This window comes from Aspergillus eucalypticola (genome assembly GCF_003184535.1).
Source record: "Aspergillus eucalypticola CBS 122712 chromosome Unknown BO83scaffold_24, whole genome shotgun sequence".
Classification (NCBI taxonomy): domain Eukaryota; kingdom Fungi; phylum Ascomycota; class Eurotiomycetes; order Eurotiales; family Aspergillaceae; genus Aspergillus; species Aspergillus eucalypticola.
In genome coordinates this window covers 180,722-196,697 of record NW_020290298.1, presented here as the reverse complement: position 1 = coordinate 196,697, position 15,976 = coordinate 180,722, and the positions used below count along the sequence as shown (strand labels likewise).

General features: G+C 50.2%; 7 protein-coding genes and 1 non-coding gene across 8 annotated transcripts; 3 read left to right on the top strand and 5 right to left on the bottom strand.

The window, feature by feature from the left end:
* Positions 1-222: 222 nt before the first annotated feature.
* BO83DRAFT_366901 (uncharacterized protein) lies at positions 223-1,389 on the bottom strand (the record flags this gene model as incomplete). The annotated part of the gene is made up of 1 exon (XM_025529742.1): positions 223-1,389. The coding sequence occupies one exon, from the start codon at positions 1,387-1,389 to the stop codon at positions 223-225; it is 1,167 nt and encodes a 388-aa protein (XP_025385061.1).
* A 315-nt stretch (positions 1,390-1,704) lies between these two features.
* BO83DRAFT_380958 (F-box domain protein) lies at positions 1,705-3,601 on the bottom strand. The gene is made up of 3 exons (XM_025531875.1): positions 3,181-3,601; positions 2,588-3,091; positions 1,705-2,525 (listed from the first exon to the last, which is right to left on the bottom strand). The coding sequence occupies exons 1-3, from the start codon at positions 3,315-3,317 to the stop codon at positions 1,901-1,903; spliced, it is 1,266 nt and encodes a 421-aa protein (XP_025385060.1). The 5' UTR covers positions 3,318-3,601; the 3' UTR covers positions 1,705-1,900.
* Positions 3,602-4,332: 731 nt separating this feature from the next.
* BO83DRAFT_t210 lies at positions 4,333-4,403 on the bottom strand. The gene has a single exon. It is a non-coding gene; the product is annotated as a tRNA-Gly (tRNA).
* Positions 4,404-6,907: 2,504 nt separating this feature from the next.
* Positions 6,908-8,668, top strand: BO83DRAFT_380956 (slipin family protein). The gene is made up of 4 exons (XM_025531874.1): positions 6,908-7,369; positions 7,441-7,558; positions 7,618-8,110; positions 8,164-8,668. Exons 1-4 carry the CDS (start codon positions 7,177-7,179, stop codon positions 8,392-8,394), a joined length of 1,035 nt encoding a protein of 344 aa, XP_025385059.1. The 5' UTR covers positions 6,908-7,176; the 3' UTR covers positions 8,395-8,668.
* A 196-nt stretch (positions 8,669-8,864) lies between these two features.
* Positions 8,865-10,279, top strand: BO83DRAFT_380955 (uncharacterized protein). The gene has a single exon (XM_025531873.1). It carries the CDS (start codon positions 8,992-8,994, stop codon positions 10,036-10,038), a length of 1,047 nt encoding a protein of 348 aa, XP_025385058.1. The 5' UTR covers positions 8,865-8,991; the 3' UTR covers positions 10,039-10,279.
* Positions 10,280-11,089: 810 nt separating this feature from the next.
* Positions 11,090-13,767, top strand: BO83DRAFT_366892 (glycosyltransferase domain-containing protein). The gene is made up of 2 exons (XM_025529741.1): positions 11,090-11,666; positions 11,731-13,767. The coding sequence occupies exons 1-2, from the start codon at positions 11,481-11,483 to the stop codon at positions 13,369-13,371; spliced, it is 1,827 nt and encodes a 608-aa protein (XP_025385057.1). The 5' UTR covers positions 11,090-11,480; the 3' UTR covers positions 13,372-13,767.
* A 161-nt stretch (positions 13,768-13,928) lies between these two features.
* On the bottom strand, positions 13,929-14,968 carry BO83DRAFT_366889 (uncharacterized protein; the record flags this gene model as incomplete). Its single annotated transcript, XM_025529740.1, has 3 exons — positions 14,930-14,968; positions 14,712-14,864; positions 13,929-14,510 (listed from the first exon to the last, which is right to left on the bottom strand). The coding sequence occupies exons 1-3, from the start codon at positions 14,933-14,935 to the stop codon at positions 13,929-13,931; spliced, it is 741 nt and encodes a 246-aa protein (XP_025385056.1). The 5' UTR covers positions 14,936-14,968.
* A 133-nt stretch (positions 14,969-15,101) lies between these two features.
* Positions 15,102-15,833, bottom strand: BO83DRAFT_439844 (uncharacterized protein; the record flags this gene model as incomplete). The annotated part of the gene is made up of 2 exons (XM_025536206.1): positions 15,102-15,695; positions 15,753-15,833. The coding sequence occupies 2 exons, from the start codon at positions 15,831-15,833 to the stop codon at positions 15,516-15,518; spliced, it is 261 nt and encodes an 86-aa protein (XP_025385055.1). The 3' UTR covers positions 15,102-15,515.
* Positions 15,834-15,976: the final 143 nt, after the last annotated feature.

Genomic DNA, 15,976 nt, shown 5'->3' with positions numbered 1-15,976 from the left:
TCAACCACAAGTGAAGCCCGGCGCTTCTCTCATATAGGTGTGCTACCTGGTCATGATCCGAACTTGTAAACGATTCACGACATTGCACGATACAAGACAGACGTTTAGAATGTATAGTCCCAGCATCCGTTAGATATGTTGTTGGTAGCATTTGAAATCAGTATCATCAGCGATTTTCTTCGGTGTGCGCTTGTCCATGCAGATCCTTGTAGTCCTGATTCATTAGGGTTTCTGGTCCTTGTCCTCGTTCATCTCAGCTCTGCGCAGTATATCGGAAAGTAACACCTCACAAGCACGTAATGCAAGATGATTACTCCGACCAGCCGCGGTATCCGAGTCGCCGTTCTCGCCAGCTGGTGTCGACGCAACCAGCTTTAGCTTCCCATCTCCACCGAGCACGAATCCCCCACAAGCGATCCGCGCAAGACGCACATGATCTTGTCCCTTGAGGGTGGGCTCCGTTTTTCCACCGGTCAAATCAAACTTCATCGCCAAATGCTCCTCAAGGTATGCACTAAGCACAGCCAGCACGTCCGACTCACTTCCGTCTCCGTTATTTCCAGCACCAAGGAACCCGCTCAACGACTCTCGCGGTACCGTGATGTTCAAAGTACGTAAATCCGGCGCAGCAAAGGCAGGGAACGATAGCGTGAGATGAAGCTCTTTGACAATCTCGACTGCGTTCATAGGGCCGGATCCATCTTCGGAGTTCAATGTGTTTATGTATGTGTTCAAAGCTGTGCCTATAAATCGCGAGGGGAGGCGAAGCGGAGAACAGTACGTGTCGAAGGTCGAAGAGAGAAAGGAGACGAAAGTTTGTCGGAGAGGAGCAGGAAATCGAGTTAGAAGGAGCGGTAGGTGCGTAGCATGTGTTTGAGTCTGGGAGCGGGTTCGACGAGTGCGAGGTTTCGGAGTGGTTTCGGTTTGGATTGTAGGAAGAGAGGACAAGCTGAGAAGAGCTGCTTTGTATGTTGCGTTCTCGTACTCTAGCTTCACGAGGATTCCACTGCCCTCTTTGGAGGACGTATGTGAGGCTGGTGCTGAGCGTTGAGTCCGCGCTCGGGATCGAGGTCCGTTCGACGTCTGAGACCCATTTTCAGGGTCGCGTTCGTGTTCAATGTCTGAGAATGAGAGACTGGGTATGGGTTCCCAGGTGCAGGATTGCAGCGCGCCGGTTCGGGAGAGGGTATCGTCGTCTGTTGTGGGCAGTGGACCGGTGGATTGGAGGGCAATCGGAAAGGAGGCTGCGGTTACTTGATCGCGTAGTCGGGTCGCGTAGAACTTCAGAGCCGCGGGGTTGTTGACAAGGCTGTCGAAGTCTCTTCCGTGGTGGAGAGGGGAGAGACGGTGGAGTGTCCATGAGGTGTTTAGTAGGCTTGTTTGCATCATTGTGGTATCGTGAGGCTGGTTGAAGGTGTTTGATGCATACGAAGGGATGGTATATCACATTCATCACATATGGTGTTAGTATAGCACAATTGGAAGAGATGCTCCCTTGGGAGCTTGTCGATCAGTAAATGATGCGGCAGCTGTTTACATGGTCGGGAGAGCAGAATGCCCGCGGCGCGACTATCTCTCTAATCGATGCATCTTATCAAACAAACAATGCAAACATCTTCTCCCAGAAAGGTAGCATAGGGCATAGGGCTAGTTTACATTGGAATGAGGAATGCATACTTGTTACAGTTTGATGGACCAATACCAAGATAATAGAAATCTCCATTCATTTGTAGTAGCCGCTGCAAAATTTGTTATGTCAAAAGAGTAACACCTAGACGAGCAAAGAGCTCATGCCATGAAGATGGATATATTCTTCGCCATGGAGTACACCAAAACCCCTATGAAACGCCTTGCCTTGTGAATGCAAAGAATGCAATGCTTGCTAAACTGACAGAATGCATTATGCACGCCATCCATCTGGAATTCGACAGTCTTGGCAGCTGAACAGGACAGGCAACCCTGTCCAAACCATGACGCGCTCTGCATGATGCGGCGCCGCCTTTCTTAGAGCCAATTCCTCCTTCACAACATCGAACCAGACATCTTCCACGGAACCATGCAAATGCACGTTCGGGACATTCTGGAAGACCAACATGTTGATGTCGTCCTTTTCATTTAGGGTGATATCGTTATGAAAATTGTGCATGAAGTCCTTTCGCTGCATCCGCTGATTGCCGCCATCTCCGATTTCAGCGGAGAAGTACTCCACTATTCGGAGGAATGGCGACACTGTAAGCAAGGATCCAATCCAACTGTCATCCGAAACTGTAGGCTCATCCGGTGGTACAGTATACCGCAAGTATGAGACTAGAAGTTGCATGCAGTGATGCGTGGCTATGAGGGTAGGGGTGTCAGTAAAAGGAGGTGATCTGATTATCTTTACTTGCAAGTCCCGGTACATGGCTCTACGGATGTGTGGGGGTACAGGAACTGGCAAGCGTCCAGCTTCCCAGTCACGCAGGAGAACATTAGTCTGCTCTCGCCTGGCAAGAGCATATGTCTCAAGGAAGTATAGAGCATAATACCTGTATGAAGAGGAGTGCGTTAGAGATGCACTAAAGGGGACGACTGGGAGGCCAATACTTACATGAGTGGAGTGAGATGAAACCATAAGCGCGCAGTCGTCCTTTGCACGAAGACGCAGCGATCGGCTTTGGAAGCAAACATGGATTTCATGAACGCCGGTTCGCTGTGCACAAACCGGTCCATGACACGGTCCGCGAGGTAGCAGCAAAGTCTTGTACAAAGCGTCTGCCGGCGACGCAGGCCGGATATATACTTGAAAGTGTATATGTGGCCACCCTTAGCGCTCTTCGCGGGTGGAAACAAATCTGATAGCAATACTGCATCATCCTCCGGGTTCCGAGTATAGGTCCTTTCGCTATCTATCGGGGAGGGGAGTGTTCCATGGCGACGTTGACGGAGGTATTGCCGGGTGATCCATTGTTCCTGCGAGTTAAGCAGTAGATAGAATGATTTGCAGACAAGCTTTAAGGGCAGAAAGTCCGTGACACCGCAGTGGGCGAATATCTTGATCTGAATCTCGACTGGGAGGAGATCCCAGGGGGAAGACGTCGGAACTAGCTCCACACTATGAATGTACAACACGTAGATTAGCGATGGACATGCCTTACGTTTTGAGCATAGAACACGGGATGCGATGAGGGGCACACAACGTACACTGACGAGGACACTGATGATGAGCCTGCAGCATGCTTGGACAGATTATTCTTCTTGGCATCCGACTTCCTTCCTCTGTAATTGATGACAGCGCGCGCCTTCTTTGCCTGTAGCACCAAGTTGTGGAACGAACTCATCGTCAATCTCCAAAAGGCATGGGGAGACCAGCTCCGGCTTGAGGAACAGGAGGGAAATGCTTGTCACCATGCAAATCCCCTGGTCAGTCTTCTCGTCGATCGATTTTCAGGGATTCTCCGCTTGCGCCTTTTCGGGTTCAGGGTAGATGACTAAGCAGGGCTGAGCAATTGTTGCTATTTTAGAAGAAACTCCAAGCATTGAAAGGTCAGATGCGGGGTTCCTGCAATGCCCAGAATAATTGGTTGTGTACAATGGCAAGGACAAAGGGGCGGGCGTCAAAAATGGAGCAATAGTGGTGGGAGGAAGGAGGAGTGCGCTCATCTGAAACCGAATCGGGGCTATCAGTCTGCTAATTTGCGGCTGGCTTTGCTCTCGTTCTGCTTTTTAAGGACATTGAGCTTTCTGACTTATTCCACTAAGTATGACATCTCCTAAAGCTTCCATACTTCAAGGACGCGCCAGTTTACTACGGAATGAAGTAGAATAACTAAATTATCTAATGAACGTTGTATCACGCCAATTTTGATACATTCGTTTCAATGAAGACTGCAGAACTCGATCTTACGTCATCTTAAAACAGGGGTACTCCATTCTGTACCTGCTGGATTGGTTGAAGTGCGTACCCCGGGGCCCAGGCCATAGTGGCCTTAGGCCTGGATTCGCGACATTGTGCGACATGTCACTAATCGAAACGCCCCAGAGGGCTTTGAATATTGACGCCAAAGGGCTGGCGAGACTATCAACTCGAAAAACGCAAAAGGGAGACGTTAGCCCAATTTCCTTTTCTCTGCGTCAATAATGAAGATTCCATTGTATCTTATAAGATCTATTTGAGTTACGATGTCTACCCAAGTCAGGCGAGCGCCCCTGTCTCAAAATGTGACCTCTAGAAACAAAATTAACTTGATAGACTAACAGGGAAAGATGGGACAAACAAGGCTGAAGGATTCTAAAAAAAAAAAAGCGGCGGGAAAAAAAAAAAGAAAAGAAAAAAAAAACGATGAGAAAAAGATGTGCATCATCCGTGAATCGAACACGGGCCTCATCGATGGCAACGATGAATTCTACCACTAGACCAATGATGCTCTTGTACGTAAATTACCTCATATTTTGATATTATTACCGGCTTTGAAAGCTTCATGTGTAGCTGCGATCTAGACCCTACAACTTCGATCACGAAGCATAGTCTAGTTGACCCTGTAGTACACCATAGTAAGACATTGGTAATCTCGCCTTTGTCCTAACAATAAATAGCTACACTTGTCTAAGCTACACAGAATAAACAAGATCCTGCAGAATGCATGATCTGGTGCAAGCTATCGGGGCTTCCTATCTTCCGAAGAAGCGCCAACATTCAAGGACCCGCTCTTACCAATGGGCAGTTACATTGTAAGTTGAATGATTATCACTGACGCAATATGTCAAATTCATAGGAGAGAAGGATGAGGCCGCATACTGGACCTTAAGCCGAAACTCGGACTCAGCGTGTCTACACCAATTTCCTGTTGTGGTAATGATAACACTTCAACGGAAGTATGCGCGCCGACGGAGGTATGCAAAGGACCCACCGGCTAATTTGAGGGTCCCTGGCGGAATTGCCTGATTTATCTGTGATTGACAGACATACTTGCTGTGTAGATAGTAGTACAGTAGTCACCACGCTTGAAGTTGTTGTTGTCCTTTACATAACGACAACAGCTTATGAATGAGATACTCTCATCCAGACCCTACAGTAGTTCCTATGAGCTATTTATGGGTGGCCGGGTGGTGTAGTGGTAGGCATCCTGCATGACACTCTGGTCGATGCTTAAGTAAATAGTGTGGTAGGTTTGATTCCCATGACTGTTGGATACTGACCATGCGAAAGAAGAGGTTTGTTAATGAAAAATATGCCCAGTGCCCGGGGAGGAGGGTAAGTATATTCAACCAAATCTAGGGAGGCTACAAACAGCTTGATCCTTATATATATCACCTCCCTTCGCTGTCTATATACCGAGTATGGTGAGAACTTTGTAGGTTTCTATCTCTCTGAGGGTGTATTCTTTATAATCTTTACACCCATACATAAATCAGCCTACAAAACCGGGAAGGATAGGACAATAGTCCTATACTAGAACGTACATGAAGACATACCGCCCGTATCTAGTTAGATAGATAACTGCGCGCGCGTTTTACGGAAGGATCTCTCTTCTTCTGCTTGTTAGCAACTCAGCAAGAGCACCCTGGCCGTGCTGAGTTCGAGTATAAGTTCCTCTGTCTCTCTTTGAGCTACTTAACTCATGAATCAGGTGTAAGAGATGATTCTCGGAAGTATGGTAACATGGTGATTGGCCTCCCTCTCGATCGCCCAGTGCCGGGTCAGTTGAGCCTTGGCCCACAATATGCAAAGGAAGCACTGCCTCAGTGCGCCCGATTACTTGGCGCTAAATAGGTGGTGGGGGCCCGTGAGCCCTTATTCTGCCCATAAGAGCCTCACCGTAGATCGACGGAGGTGCCAATTAAGAGCAAGACTGTCACAAGCTCTTTGTCTATCGGATCATTTATGCCGAGCAGAAGTATAGCGCAAGTAGGGCGCATACTATATTTTACGGGTCAAGAGTGATGTTGTCATCCCCTGTGTAACGGTAAGCACCACCATTGTATTTGGGGTGATTGCACAGCACAAACCTAATCCTTCGCCTGCTGATCTCAACACGAGATCGCCGACCGAAGTGTCGGAGAGGGCTGTGAGCTTTAGAGCCATGGGTCAACCCGGCGGGATCTTGGTCACTAGAAACCAGATGGAAAGACCGAAGAGCTCACGTGGATGTTGACAGGACGGTACTACGATGCCGGGGCAACGACAGGGAGAGAAAGGTATGCTTGCCAGGTTGATCAAAGCACATTGAATTTAACTGAGTGGTCCCATCCATATGCTGCCCTATCGTGCTAGTAACCCCAATCCTTAGTATGGTTGGTGGAAGGAACTTATGTGGTTCGCCTGCTTGCCGCATAGCCGTCTTCGTCTTCTAGAATGATGTAATTTGCATGATTAGCAGCGTAGCGTCGAAATATCAGAGGTGAGTTCCAATTCTTAGCGCGTTTAGTACTTCCTCTCTGGCACGCGCCTTTCGGCCTCGGGCACAGTCTAAGACATTGGCGCAGATTGGTCCGTCGTCGTTGACCGTAAGCGTGGCAGAGTCTGGATAAGTGAGAGAATCAGGAGTATCCTCAGCGACAAAACTGCACTATATGGACGGATTGGGGCCTTCTAAGTTGCTCAGCCTTGGGAGGCGGAGTAAGAGCTCCTGAGTGGTTCCAACAACAAGTAGTAAATTTACAGCTGGCGGGCGGGAAGCCTCAGGGATCAAGGACACGAGGCGTCCAGAAGGAATGGGCTAAGAAGAGGGTCCAACTTAGGAACCAAGCAGCCAAGACGCCCCCCAAAAGGTCCCATAGGACCAAAACTAGCGACCCACAGCCACCGCTGCGGAGAACATGTGAGTTGAGTTCACAGTAGATGTAGGATGTGAGTAGTTCATTGTGTTAGCTACCCTACGGGAAGCCTGCCGTCGAGTGGTTGAGTCGTGAAACTAAGGTTGCAGCTGGTCAGTGGTATTTAATTCCCCTCACTCCCCTCTTCCGATGTCATATTTCTAAATCCCTCTCAATCAGTTCATCATTCCGACTGCTAGTTTCTATCAATATTTGCCGTTGCAGCTGTGAACCCTTCTCAGCGCACCCTGTTTATCTCTCTCGTTGGCTTCAAATAATTGCTATTCCGTTCCCCTGCGAGCTTAGGTTACCGTTCTAATCCGATTACCGCTACACACTGTACACTACTCTACGACCTGCAATTTCTCCTACCAGTAGCTGAAAATGTCAGCCGAAAGAAGCGCAGATGTCAACGGCAAGGCGCCAGCCCAGCAACCTACTAACCCTGCCCGCGCACCTGGTGCGGGTCTGGTTCATGTGCAACCAGCTCGCTTGGACGATCTGCAACCTAAGTATGCGCAGCAAATCCAGCACGGTGAAGATAACCCCGATGCGCATGGATGGTACGCTTCATTCAGTGAGTTTCGACCTTGACCTATATTACACCGTCAAAGCTCTTTTGGTCTAACGGACCTTTGTCGCTATTAGTTCACGGACTTGGTGAATGTCTTGGTTGCCTGGGTGCCATTCCATGCTGTTTCTGCTGCCCCAACCCCTTCAAACCAGTCGCGCAGGGTGAAGTCGGCCTGATCACTAGATTCGGAAGGTTCGTGAACCCCCACGACGATCACTCTAGAATATATGTCCTGATTGATGTTCTTCCAGATTCGAACGTTCCGTCGATCCCGGTCTGGTCAAAGTGAACCCACTGAGCGAGCATCTTACAGCGGTGGATGTTAAGATCCAGATCGTCGAAGTGCCCCGTCAGAGCTGCATGACCAAGGACAATGTCAACCTGAACCTCAGTTCCGTGATCTACTACCAGATCGTTTCTCCTCACAAAGCCGCATTTGGTATTTCCAATGTCCGCCAGGCACTCGTGGAGCGTACTCAGACTACACTGCGTCATGTCATCGGCGCAAGAGTTCTGCAGGACGTTATTGAACGCCGTGAAGAGATCGCTCAGTCGACTTCAGAGATAATCGAGGACGTTGCTGGTGGATGGGGTGTCCAGGTTGAGTCCATGCTCATCAAGGACATCATCTTTAGCGAAGACTTGCAGGACTCTCTTTCTATGGCTGCGCAGTCGAAGCGTATCGGTGAAAGTAAGGTTATTGCTGCTCGTGCTGAAGTCGAGTCGGCCAAATTGATGCGTCAGGTAAATATTCCATTTCATCAAAGTACTCGACATGAGCTAACTCTCCATTTTAGGCCGCTGATATCTTGTCCTCTGCACCTGCGATGCAAATCCGCTATCTCGAGGCGATGCAAGCCATGGCCAAGACAGCCAACAGCAAAGTCATCTTTTTGCCGGCAATGAACCAGACTGTGCAGCAACAAATGGCCGCGGCAGAGAATGCTGGCGAAGGCCCTAGTCGATACCAACAGCCTGATGATGGCTTCCAGCGTGCAATGAATGCGCGCGTGGTCGAAAACATCTAGGTGCGGTGTGCCACATGATTTGATGGCTTGATAGCGCTGGAGAGGACCATTGCCTGGTTTCTGATGAGAATATGCTAATGACGCTGAACAATATCTATGTATTTGGAGACACCACAAGGCCGGATAGCCTTGTGTCTTTCCACTCGCTTGTTCCCCATTTTTGCTTGGGGTCCTATCTGGCTTTGACGATACCCACATTCTTTTGTTACATGCTTGTGTATTAAACGGGACGATTCTGCCTCTAATTCAATAATAACATTACCTTATGATTTCCCTTCGTATTTGAAAGAGACGAAATGTGAAGGTATTGGTTCATTTGACCATCAATAGCTGTGTGTTTCTGCCCAGTCGCTTTGAGCAATATATGTATCTATCGCGGCAGATAAGCAGTAGATACTGCCGAGGGCGGTGTGCCTGGCTTCATCTCAGCAGCAGTGGCCGAAAGTCGTAGACAAGCATGACCTTGTTGCTAGCTATCTGACGAATCACTGCATTGTGCCTTGACCTTTACGGTGGGCTGTCGATTTATGAAATAGCGCTGAAACAGGGCGTAATTGCCCATCCACCCCCCGGATCAAGAAGACTGTCGTCGAAACAATGGCTCCTTCGCCGACTCCCAGCCCGGCTCCTACAGCTGCGAAAGTACCAAGCTCACGCCCGTCACTCGAGATGACACCGGACTTCACTGACCAGTCCTTTGATCCTGCCGAGTACCTCAACAATGCTCTTCCTGCGCTGACGCTGGCGTCATCTCAAACCAACCTCTCGCGGGGTCCTGCGGGGGCCTCTTCCCTGCCCGAACTGTCGACACAAGTCCAGTCCGTCCTTTCACAAATAAACGCGCAGAATGCTCGACATTCCACAGCCCTTACACAACTCACCGATGAGATTCTACGAAGCGGAGGTCGATTAGCTTATGAAGTTGAATTGCTGCGTGGAGAGACTATTGGACTTTCGGACACGTTGACGGACGCACTACGGAGTGACATTGAGAGATTTGTCCCGGGCGCTGCGGACAATGACAAGATCGCCGGGGCGGAGGAATCGGAAGATATTGGAGAACAGGGAGAGCGAGCGGAGACAATCACAGTGCAGGATCCTGAATATATCACCAAGCTACGAACGTTGAACCAAGTCCGGGCACGACTGGAAGAAGTGGTGCAGACCTTCGGAGATGCCATGGAATGGCCCCTCCCGCCATCGGAGACGTCTATAACATCATCTTTTATATCGGTGTCGGCGCCGGAACCGGGGCCTGAGAGCCACAGTCGCGAGGAGAAGGGCCAAGAGGTGGCTAAGAAGCTGCGAAAGGAAGTAACGGAGCTTTTAGATAGCAACGGTGGCGGGCAGGAGGGGGTTGAAGCTGCCTCGCGCCGTGTTGAGTCACTACGTACATTGGCACTTGTCTGGAAGGGCACTGCGGAGGAGAAGGCCCGGACCCGGTTCGTAGACAGCCTGGCTAAGATCGTGGAGGACCGTCGCAAGGCCCTAGACAATCAGGGCCGATCCGACCAGTCCCAGCAGCCGTCCGGATCGTCTACGAAGGGACCAACAACGGGTCATCGGCGGCAAGAAAGCGAAGGCCCGGGGGGTGGCATCTTCCGCAATTTGCAACGGCTGCGAGAAGAGATATACCTGGAATGAGCCATTGGTCTTCGAAATGTCTATATTGTTGTATTGGTGATTTGTTCTGGGCCATTGATTGCATTATGGCGGCGTTGGCATTGTACATAAGGATTGCCGCCAATGTGCTTCTGTGTGTCTACTATAGTACCGTGCGCTTTTTCCTCAGCCCCGGAAAATTATTTGATAGGCGGGCTTTTCCCATAAAGATTCGGTAGTAGCTAACCGGCTCAACGGGCCTGGGGTTCATGCAGTTCATACTACTACCGTCTATCAGACGCCCTCGAAACTACAAAGTGGCTAGTCGAAGCGCCTGCTTCGTAATCGTCTGTTCAATTCATGCAATCCAAAGCCGTAGATGGGGCACGATTTGAGACGGCACTCGTCCGGGCTGCATGGCTTGTTATGGACGGGGGAATCTAGGTCCAAAGTAGAATGGGCAATGTGGAGTCATGCATAGGGAGACGTCAGTTCTCAACGTAGGCCGAACATAGGGTCGGCGATGGACTAATGGGCAAGCAATCTGAAACCACCATTCAATTCGTGCCAAGAACTGGGAGGGCACGGGCAGTATGGGATGTGCAGTCTCGATGACGCGGCCAGATCCAACGATGGCGTTTCCCGCTGAGTAACCGACTTTCCTGGGCTGAGGCGAACAACTTCACGGAGGGGGAGGTGCACCTGAGGATGGATTCTACTGATCTCACAAGGAGATAAGCTTTCGTGGCCCGGCTAGAGACCGAAAAAGTTACTGCAGAACAGGGGAAGAAAAGAAAAAAGGAAAAAGAAACAAAGATGCGGTGGGACATCAACGGGTGTGCAGGGAGCGATACTCGCACATCGCAAATACCGACGGAGGCCAGGGCCGGGAACCAAAGGGGAAAAGCGAGGGGAGTCCATTATTCATGATCCATCCAGTTGATTGAAATCCGCAGAAAGTAAAGAGGAGGGCAGGCCAATGGCCGGACAGCTACTTTCCCCCAGTCCCTGGCCCGGTTCCACACGCCGACGTAAATCCTCACCCAAATCGGTCACTTTTCTGTTGCTGAAGTGGTCTTCCGCCCGGGTCGACCTTGAACTACTTTCCCTCCTCCTCTTCGCGTTTTGTGTCCGCGTGGCATGGATCTCTTCCCCGACACTGGCTTCTTCTCCTTCTTCATCTTGTTGCTGTCGTCACCATTGACTGTTGTCCTTTCTGCCTCAGCATGGCGCCTAGCAACCCCATTGATTTCTCTTAATCCGATATCCCCCCCCGTCAGCTTCGCTGCTCTTCCTGATCGCATGTCCCGCTCGCAGGAATGCTTATCGTTGGGAAGACCCTCTTCTACATTTGGCTAAACCCAGCGGTTCTTGTCTACTGAGCACGAGCTGACGTTCAGTTCGGATCGTCCGTCCACCGCTGCTGAGCAGCGGTACTCTAATCTAGTGTCTAAGCAAAGTTTCCACTTCCCACTGCTTTCAGGATGTCATTCCAGGGCATCCTAGACGGCCCATGGGCCGATCATTATCACACGGCGCGCTCGTCAATGACGATGCTATGGCAGCAACAGTTCCATCCTCGCCGTCTAAGAGCTCGTCCCGTTAGAACGCTGATGATTCTGGCCGCCACATGCTTCTTCACGCTGCTGTTGTTGTCGCGGTCTAGTCAAGTATGTTTATTATGCGATCTACTGTCTCAATGAAGTGGTACTGACGAAGTGCCTCTTTTCCTAGCCACATGTTAGCTACTGGTTGAGATACCCATCATATCCCCCCTCCCGTGAGCGCCCCGAAGACTTGCCGATGGTCTTCACTTCCCCGGGTCATGTTTTGCACCGAAATGATAGTCTTCCGCATAATCTGCAAAAGTCAACCCCGTCTTTCCACCTTCTTATACCTGCATCGCAAAAGTCCGCCTCACTCTGTCGCACATTGACGTCGTCGATGATACTGAACTACCCACCGCCCACATTGATTAGCTATGGCAAGTCGCCCCCAACGGGGTACACAGATTACGCTGCCATGGTGGACCGCATAGCCGGCATATACAATTATTTGGCGTATAACCCACAAATAAAGGATGAAGATCTCGTCCTTATTGTTGATTCCCAGGACGTGTTTTTCCAGTTACCCCCCGAGGTCCTGATTCAGAGGTTCCAAAATCTACTCAGGGAGAACAATGAAAAATTGCTCCGAAAATATGGTACCGTGACTGTTGACAGGCCGTACCGTACAGGCTCGCAGGAAACGATACAGAAATACTCTCAGAGAGTTTTGTTTGCAGCGAGCAAAGAATGTTTCCCCGGGCTCACCCTGGATGCAGGGTGTGTGACAGTCCCAGAATCCAGCCTCCCCCCGGACGCTTATGGGTGGAAGACGGATATCCACCCACAGGGACATCTGAATCGGCCGCGCTGGCTCAAGCCTGGCGCGGTTGTTGGTCAGGCAGCTGATCTCAAGTTGATATACGCCGAGGTTCTGCGGTTCGTGCATCAACATCGCAATGCACGGGGAGATTACCTAGCTTTGACGCAAATGTTTGGTCGACAGGAATATGTGCGGGAGCTCGAGAGGCGGGATTCTGCGAATGGATTCATGGAATGGCTCTACACACTCATAGGCATCTCTGATGCTTCCAATATCACGGGAGCTACCCAACCGCGCCTCGAGTCTGGCACCCGCTATGAATATGGCATTGGAGTCGACTATGAATCCCGTCTGTTTTTCAACATGCGCAATGCCAAGATGGATGTCGAATGGCTTCACTACAATAACGTCACCAAGACTTCGGCAGTGCAGATGCAGCATGGCGTCCCTAGAGAAAAACGCCTCTTAATCCCCTCGGATATTACACCTGAGACCATCGGTAACCCATTCATCCAGCCCAAATTCGGCAAGGATGATTGGCTGAGCCCGCCTTTCAATGAGACACTCGACAAACTTCCGAATCCGCGCAATCATACTTGGCATAACCTCCCCTTGATGACCAACATTCACTCGGCATCTGTACCGGCCCTGTTGCATGTGAATGGGGATCATTCTGTCCTCGACAAGTGGTGGTCAGAGATGTGGTATCAACCATGGGCTCGTGCCCTTCTCCGCAAGTACATGCGTACCCCGAATGGGTTCGACGCCGCCCAATCTTCCCTCTTGGGAGGACAAGAGTGGTGGGACATGCGCGGTGGCAGGGGAGGTCTCTGGACCGATAAAGGCGAATGGTTGGCCTACACTGAGGTTTGTGGAAGCTATGACAAAGAGCTGTTCGATGATGACTTCGGTCCCTTTGGCAAAGAAAGTGGGGAAGACGCTGACGAGCCGGTTTACAACCGATTCGGAAACGTCATCAAGGGTAAAGAAAAGCCAGGTATCTGGTGATCTATCTCCGAGACTGGCTCTCGAGAAAAAGCACCGCCTGCCGAATTATCTTTGGTGACATGGCTGGTGTGGGCCTACTATTTATCCACACGCTTGGCCCATTGTTCATTCTGCATATTTCATCATACTGTGAAGCTGCAAACCGCAGCAAGAACTTGCCATCAGTTATGGCCGTGCATATCTACCTGGTGTTTGGGGTTCATGACTTTTCGATTTTGAGCGAAGTGGATCTGATGTGATGCTTTTGCATATGTGCTTGGCCTTACCCTCCTTGCTTTGCTGGTTTCATCGCAGTCAGGCGTAAGGGCTAATTGTTTCTATTGTATGATATTCCTTCTTGAGTTGGGATGCCGGAGAGTATCCACGGGATACTTCATTATATACCAGGGTCTGTATAGAATAGATAGAATATGCTACAATTCGTTAGTACTATAACTTGCCACGTAATAATCTCAACCGTTAGAATTAACTACTACCAACAGAACAAGGCTGGTAGTCAGTTAGCCATAGTATCATGGTATATATAGTAGTAGTTACCGTCCGCACCAAAGAAAACTCTATCCCTCCTCATCTATCCCCTCCCCCTCCGATCCCTTCATCCCCGACCCCAACGTCTCCCGAATAATCGCCAAAACATTGTTCACATCCTCATTACTCAATCTCTCCTCGCGCTCCTCAATAACCGTATCCAACAGCGCCAACGCCCCGTAATCTTCCTCTGGTATTTCCCCTTGCCCTCCCTGTCCTTCCTCGGCCCCATCCACCTCCATCATCCCATTCGTATCCTCTCCACCATTAACTTGCTGCTCTGCGTTCTCATCATATTCTTCCTCTTCTTCTTCTTCTTCTCCTCCCTCACCCGCCTCTTCACCATCCTCTCCTTCCGTCGCGGGTGCATGTAACCCCACCCCCAGGTTCACGATCATCAGCACCTCACCCTTGGTGAGCCCGTAGGGCTGTAACCTGGTGACGAGTTCCCGGAGCGCATGGTCGAGCGGCGTGGGGGCGTTGATCTGGGATGGTGGGATGGCTGTTGTTGTGGTCGACTGTGCCTGAGCTTGTATTTGGGCGGGGGTGAGATGCGTGTATTTGGGGTAGTTGAGGAGATGGGGGGAGAGTCGGGTGACGTAGTTGTGTATCTAATTATTTGATTAAGTGTCAGCTTTTCTGGTTTTGTGTGCATGTATGTATGTTTGCTGCAAGAAAGAGTGTGTACTCCGCAGCTAGGTATGAGCCAGCCAGCCAGCCAGCCAGCTGGGCAATGTATCCAGCCCCGTATAGCTACTCGACGGAGAAAAAAACATAGGTTTTGAATTTCAATTCAATAAGGGAATGCGCACCTCCTTAACAACGGTGTTATGGTCCCGTAGATCCGGACTGGGAACCCAGTTTCTTGAGTTCGGCGGCGGGTTCGGTGGTCGCCGTGGAGGGTTGGCCGTTAGGTAGGCCAGGACCTCTATGTTGGTAAGGGTGGCGGATTGGGGATCGACGATCTGTTTTTTTTTTTTCGCTATTTAGTATGGTACTCTATGACAAGGGCCATAGGATCAGAATTTACCCTCATTGTGATGGTCTAATTGTGCAGATTGGGGTGATATTGGCCGATTGATAGGTGGATAATGCGACGCGGGAAAAAAAGTGCTGGAATGCGGGGCGGAGAAGGAATTGGGCTGATTCTGCCGGGCAATGATGGGAGGGCGGTGAGAGTAGTTATACATACTGTATGTAGTAAAGAGTGATATTGGTGCAATTAATCAAGTCTCTCGAATGAGATAAGGATTAGAACTAGGAAATATATTGCCTCACGCCATGTACATGCTCTTCCCCACTGGTCTGGGTTGAACGTTTTGGCAGGCCTCGAACGCGTACTGATTGCCCCAGTCCATCGCTTCTTTCTCTAGTGATTTGATGTCAACTCCATGTAGCACGCCCATCTGCTCCTGTAGATCCCTCAATACATCCAGTAGCCACGTCCGGCATGTTCTGTTCTCGTTGTCGTTCAGATGTCCGTCGTAGTTTCGGCAGACACGGTCTAAAGTCTCCTGCGCCGAGGTAGTGGACGGTATGGATGCAATCTGAATCAGACCCACAAGGAGGAAGGCTTTCAGGATGCCGGTGCCTGATTCGGGCCCATGTCCGGGAATTCAGCCGTTGCCTTCGTTGGTGATATGGTACTTGATGCCGCTGTTGATGCGGTGGTGGTAGAGCGCCCAGTGGTAATCGTTGGGCTTAGGAGGATCATCGCGAATGAAGAGCGCAATGTAGAGCGCATTGGGATCCATTTTGGGATTTAGAGCAGCACAGAAAACACCGCGGAGATCAAACTGGATTGGGGTAGGATGGATTACACCGGATCCATGATGATGCTATAGCGGACATACCATATGCAGGGGGTCAGCGGCTGGCTTACTGCAGACACCTGCACGTGCCTGCAGGCAGTAAATGCAATGCAACCACTTCATCTCTTATCTATACATTCTCAACTATGGTCTATCAAATATTGGCGGTTGAACCATCACATCACATCAAGTTGAAACTAGGCTAGGTGAGTATGCACGAGATAAGGGAGAAAAGCTTAGCCAGACCAGCATGTTGTTCTTGCAGG

Coding starts and splice junctions, on each gene's coding strand:
- BO83DRAFT_380956 (XM_025531874.1), top strand. CDS start 7,177: ATGTCAGCCGAAAGAAGCGCAGATGTCAACGGCAAGGCGCCAGCCCAG. Junction 7,370..7,440: donor TGGATGGTACGCTTCATTCA/GTGAGTTTCGAC, acceptor TGTCGCTATTAG/TTCACGGACTTGGTGAATGT. Junction 7,559..7,617: donor CTGATCACTAGATTCGGAAG/GTTCGTGAACCC, acceptor ATGTTCTTCCAG/ATTCGAACGTTCCGTCGATC.
- BO83DRAFT_380955 (XM_025531873.1), top strand. CDS start 8,992: ATGGCTCCTTCGCCGACTCCCAGCCCGGCTCCTACAGCTGCGAAAGTA.
- BO83DRAFT_380958 (XM_025531875.1), bottom strand. CDS start 3,317: ATGAGTTCGTTCCACAACTTGGTGCTACAGGCAAAGAAGGCGCGCGCT. Junction 3,092..3,180: donor TCATCAGTGTCCTCGTCAGT/GTACGTTGTGTG, acceptor GTACATTCATAG/TGTGGAGCTAGTTCCGACGT. Junction 2,526..2,587: donor TTTCATCTCACTCCACTCAT/GTAAGTATTGGC, acceptor CTCTTCATACAG/GTATTATGCTCTATACTTCC.
- BO83DRAFT_366892 (XM_025529741.1), top strand. CDS start 11,481: ATGTCATTCCAGGGCATCCTAGACGGCCCATGGGCCGATCATTATCAC. Junction 11,667..11,730: donor TGTTGTCGCGGTCTAGTCAA/GTATGTTTATTA, acceptor CTCTTTTCCTAG/CCACATGTTAGCTACTGGTT.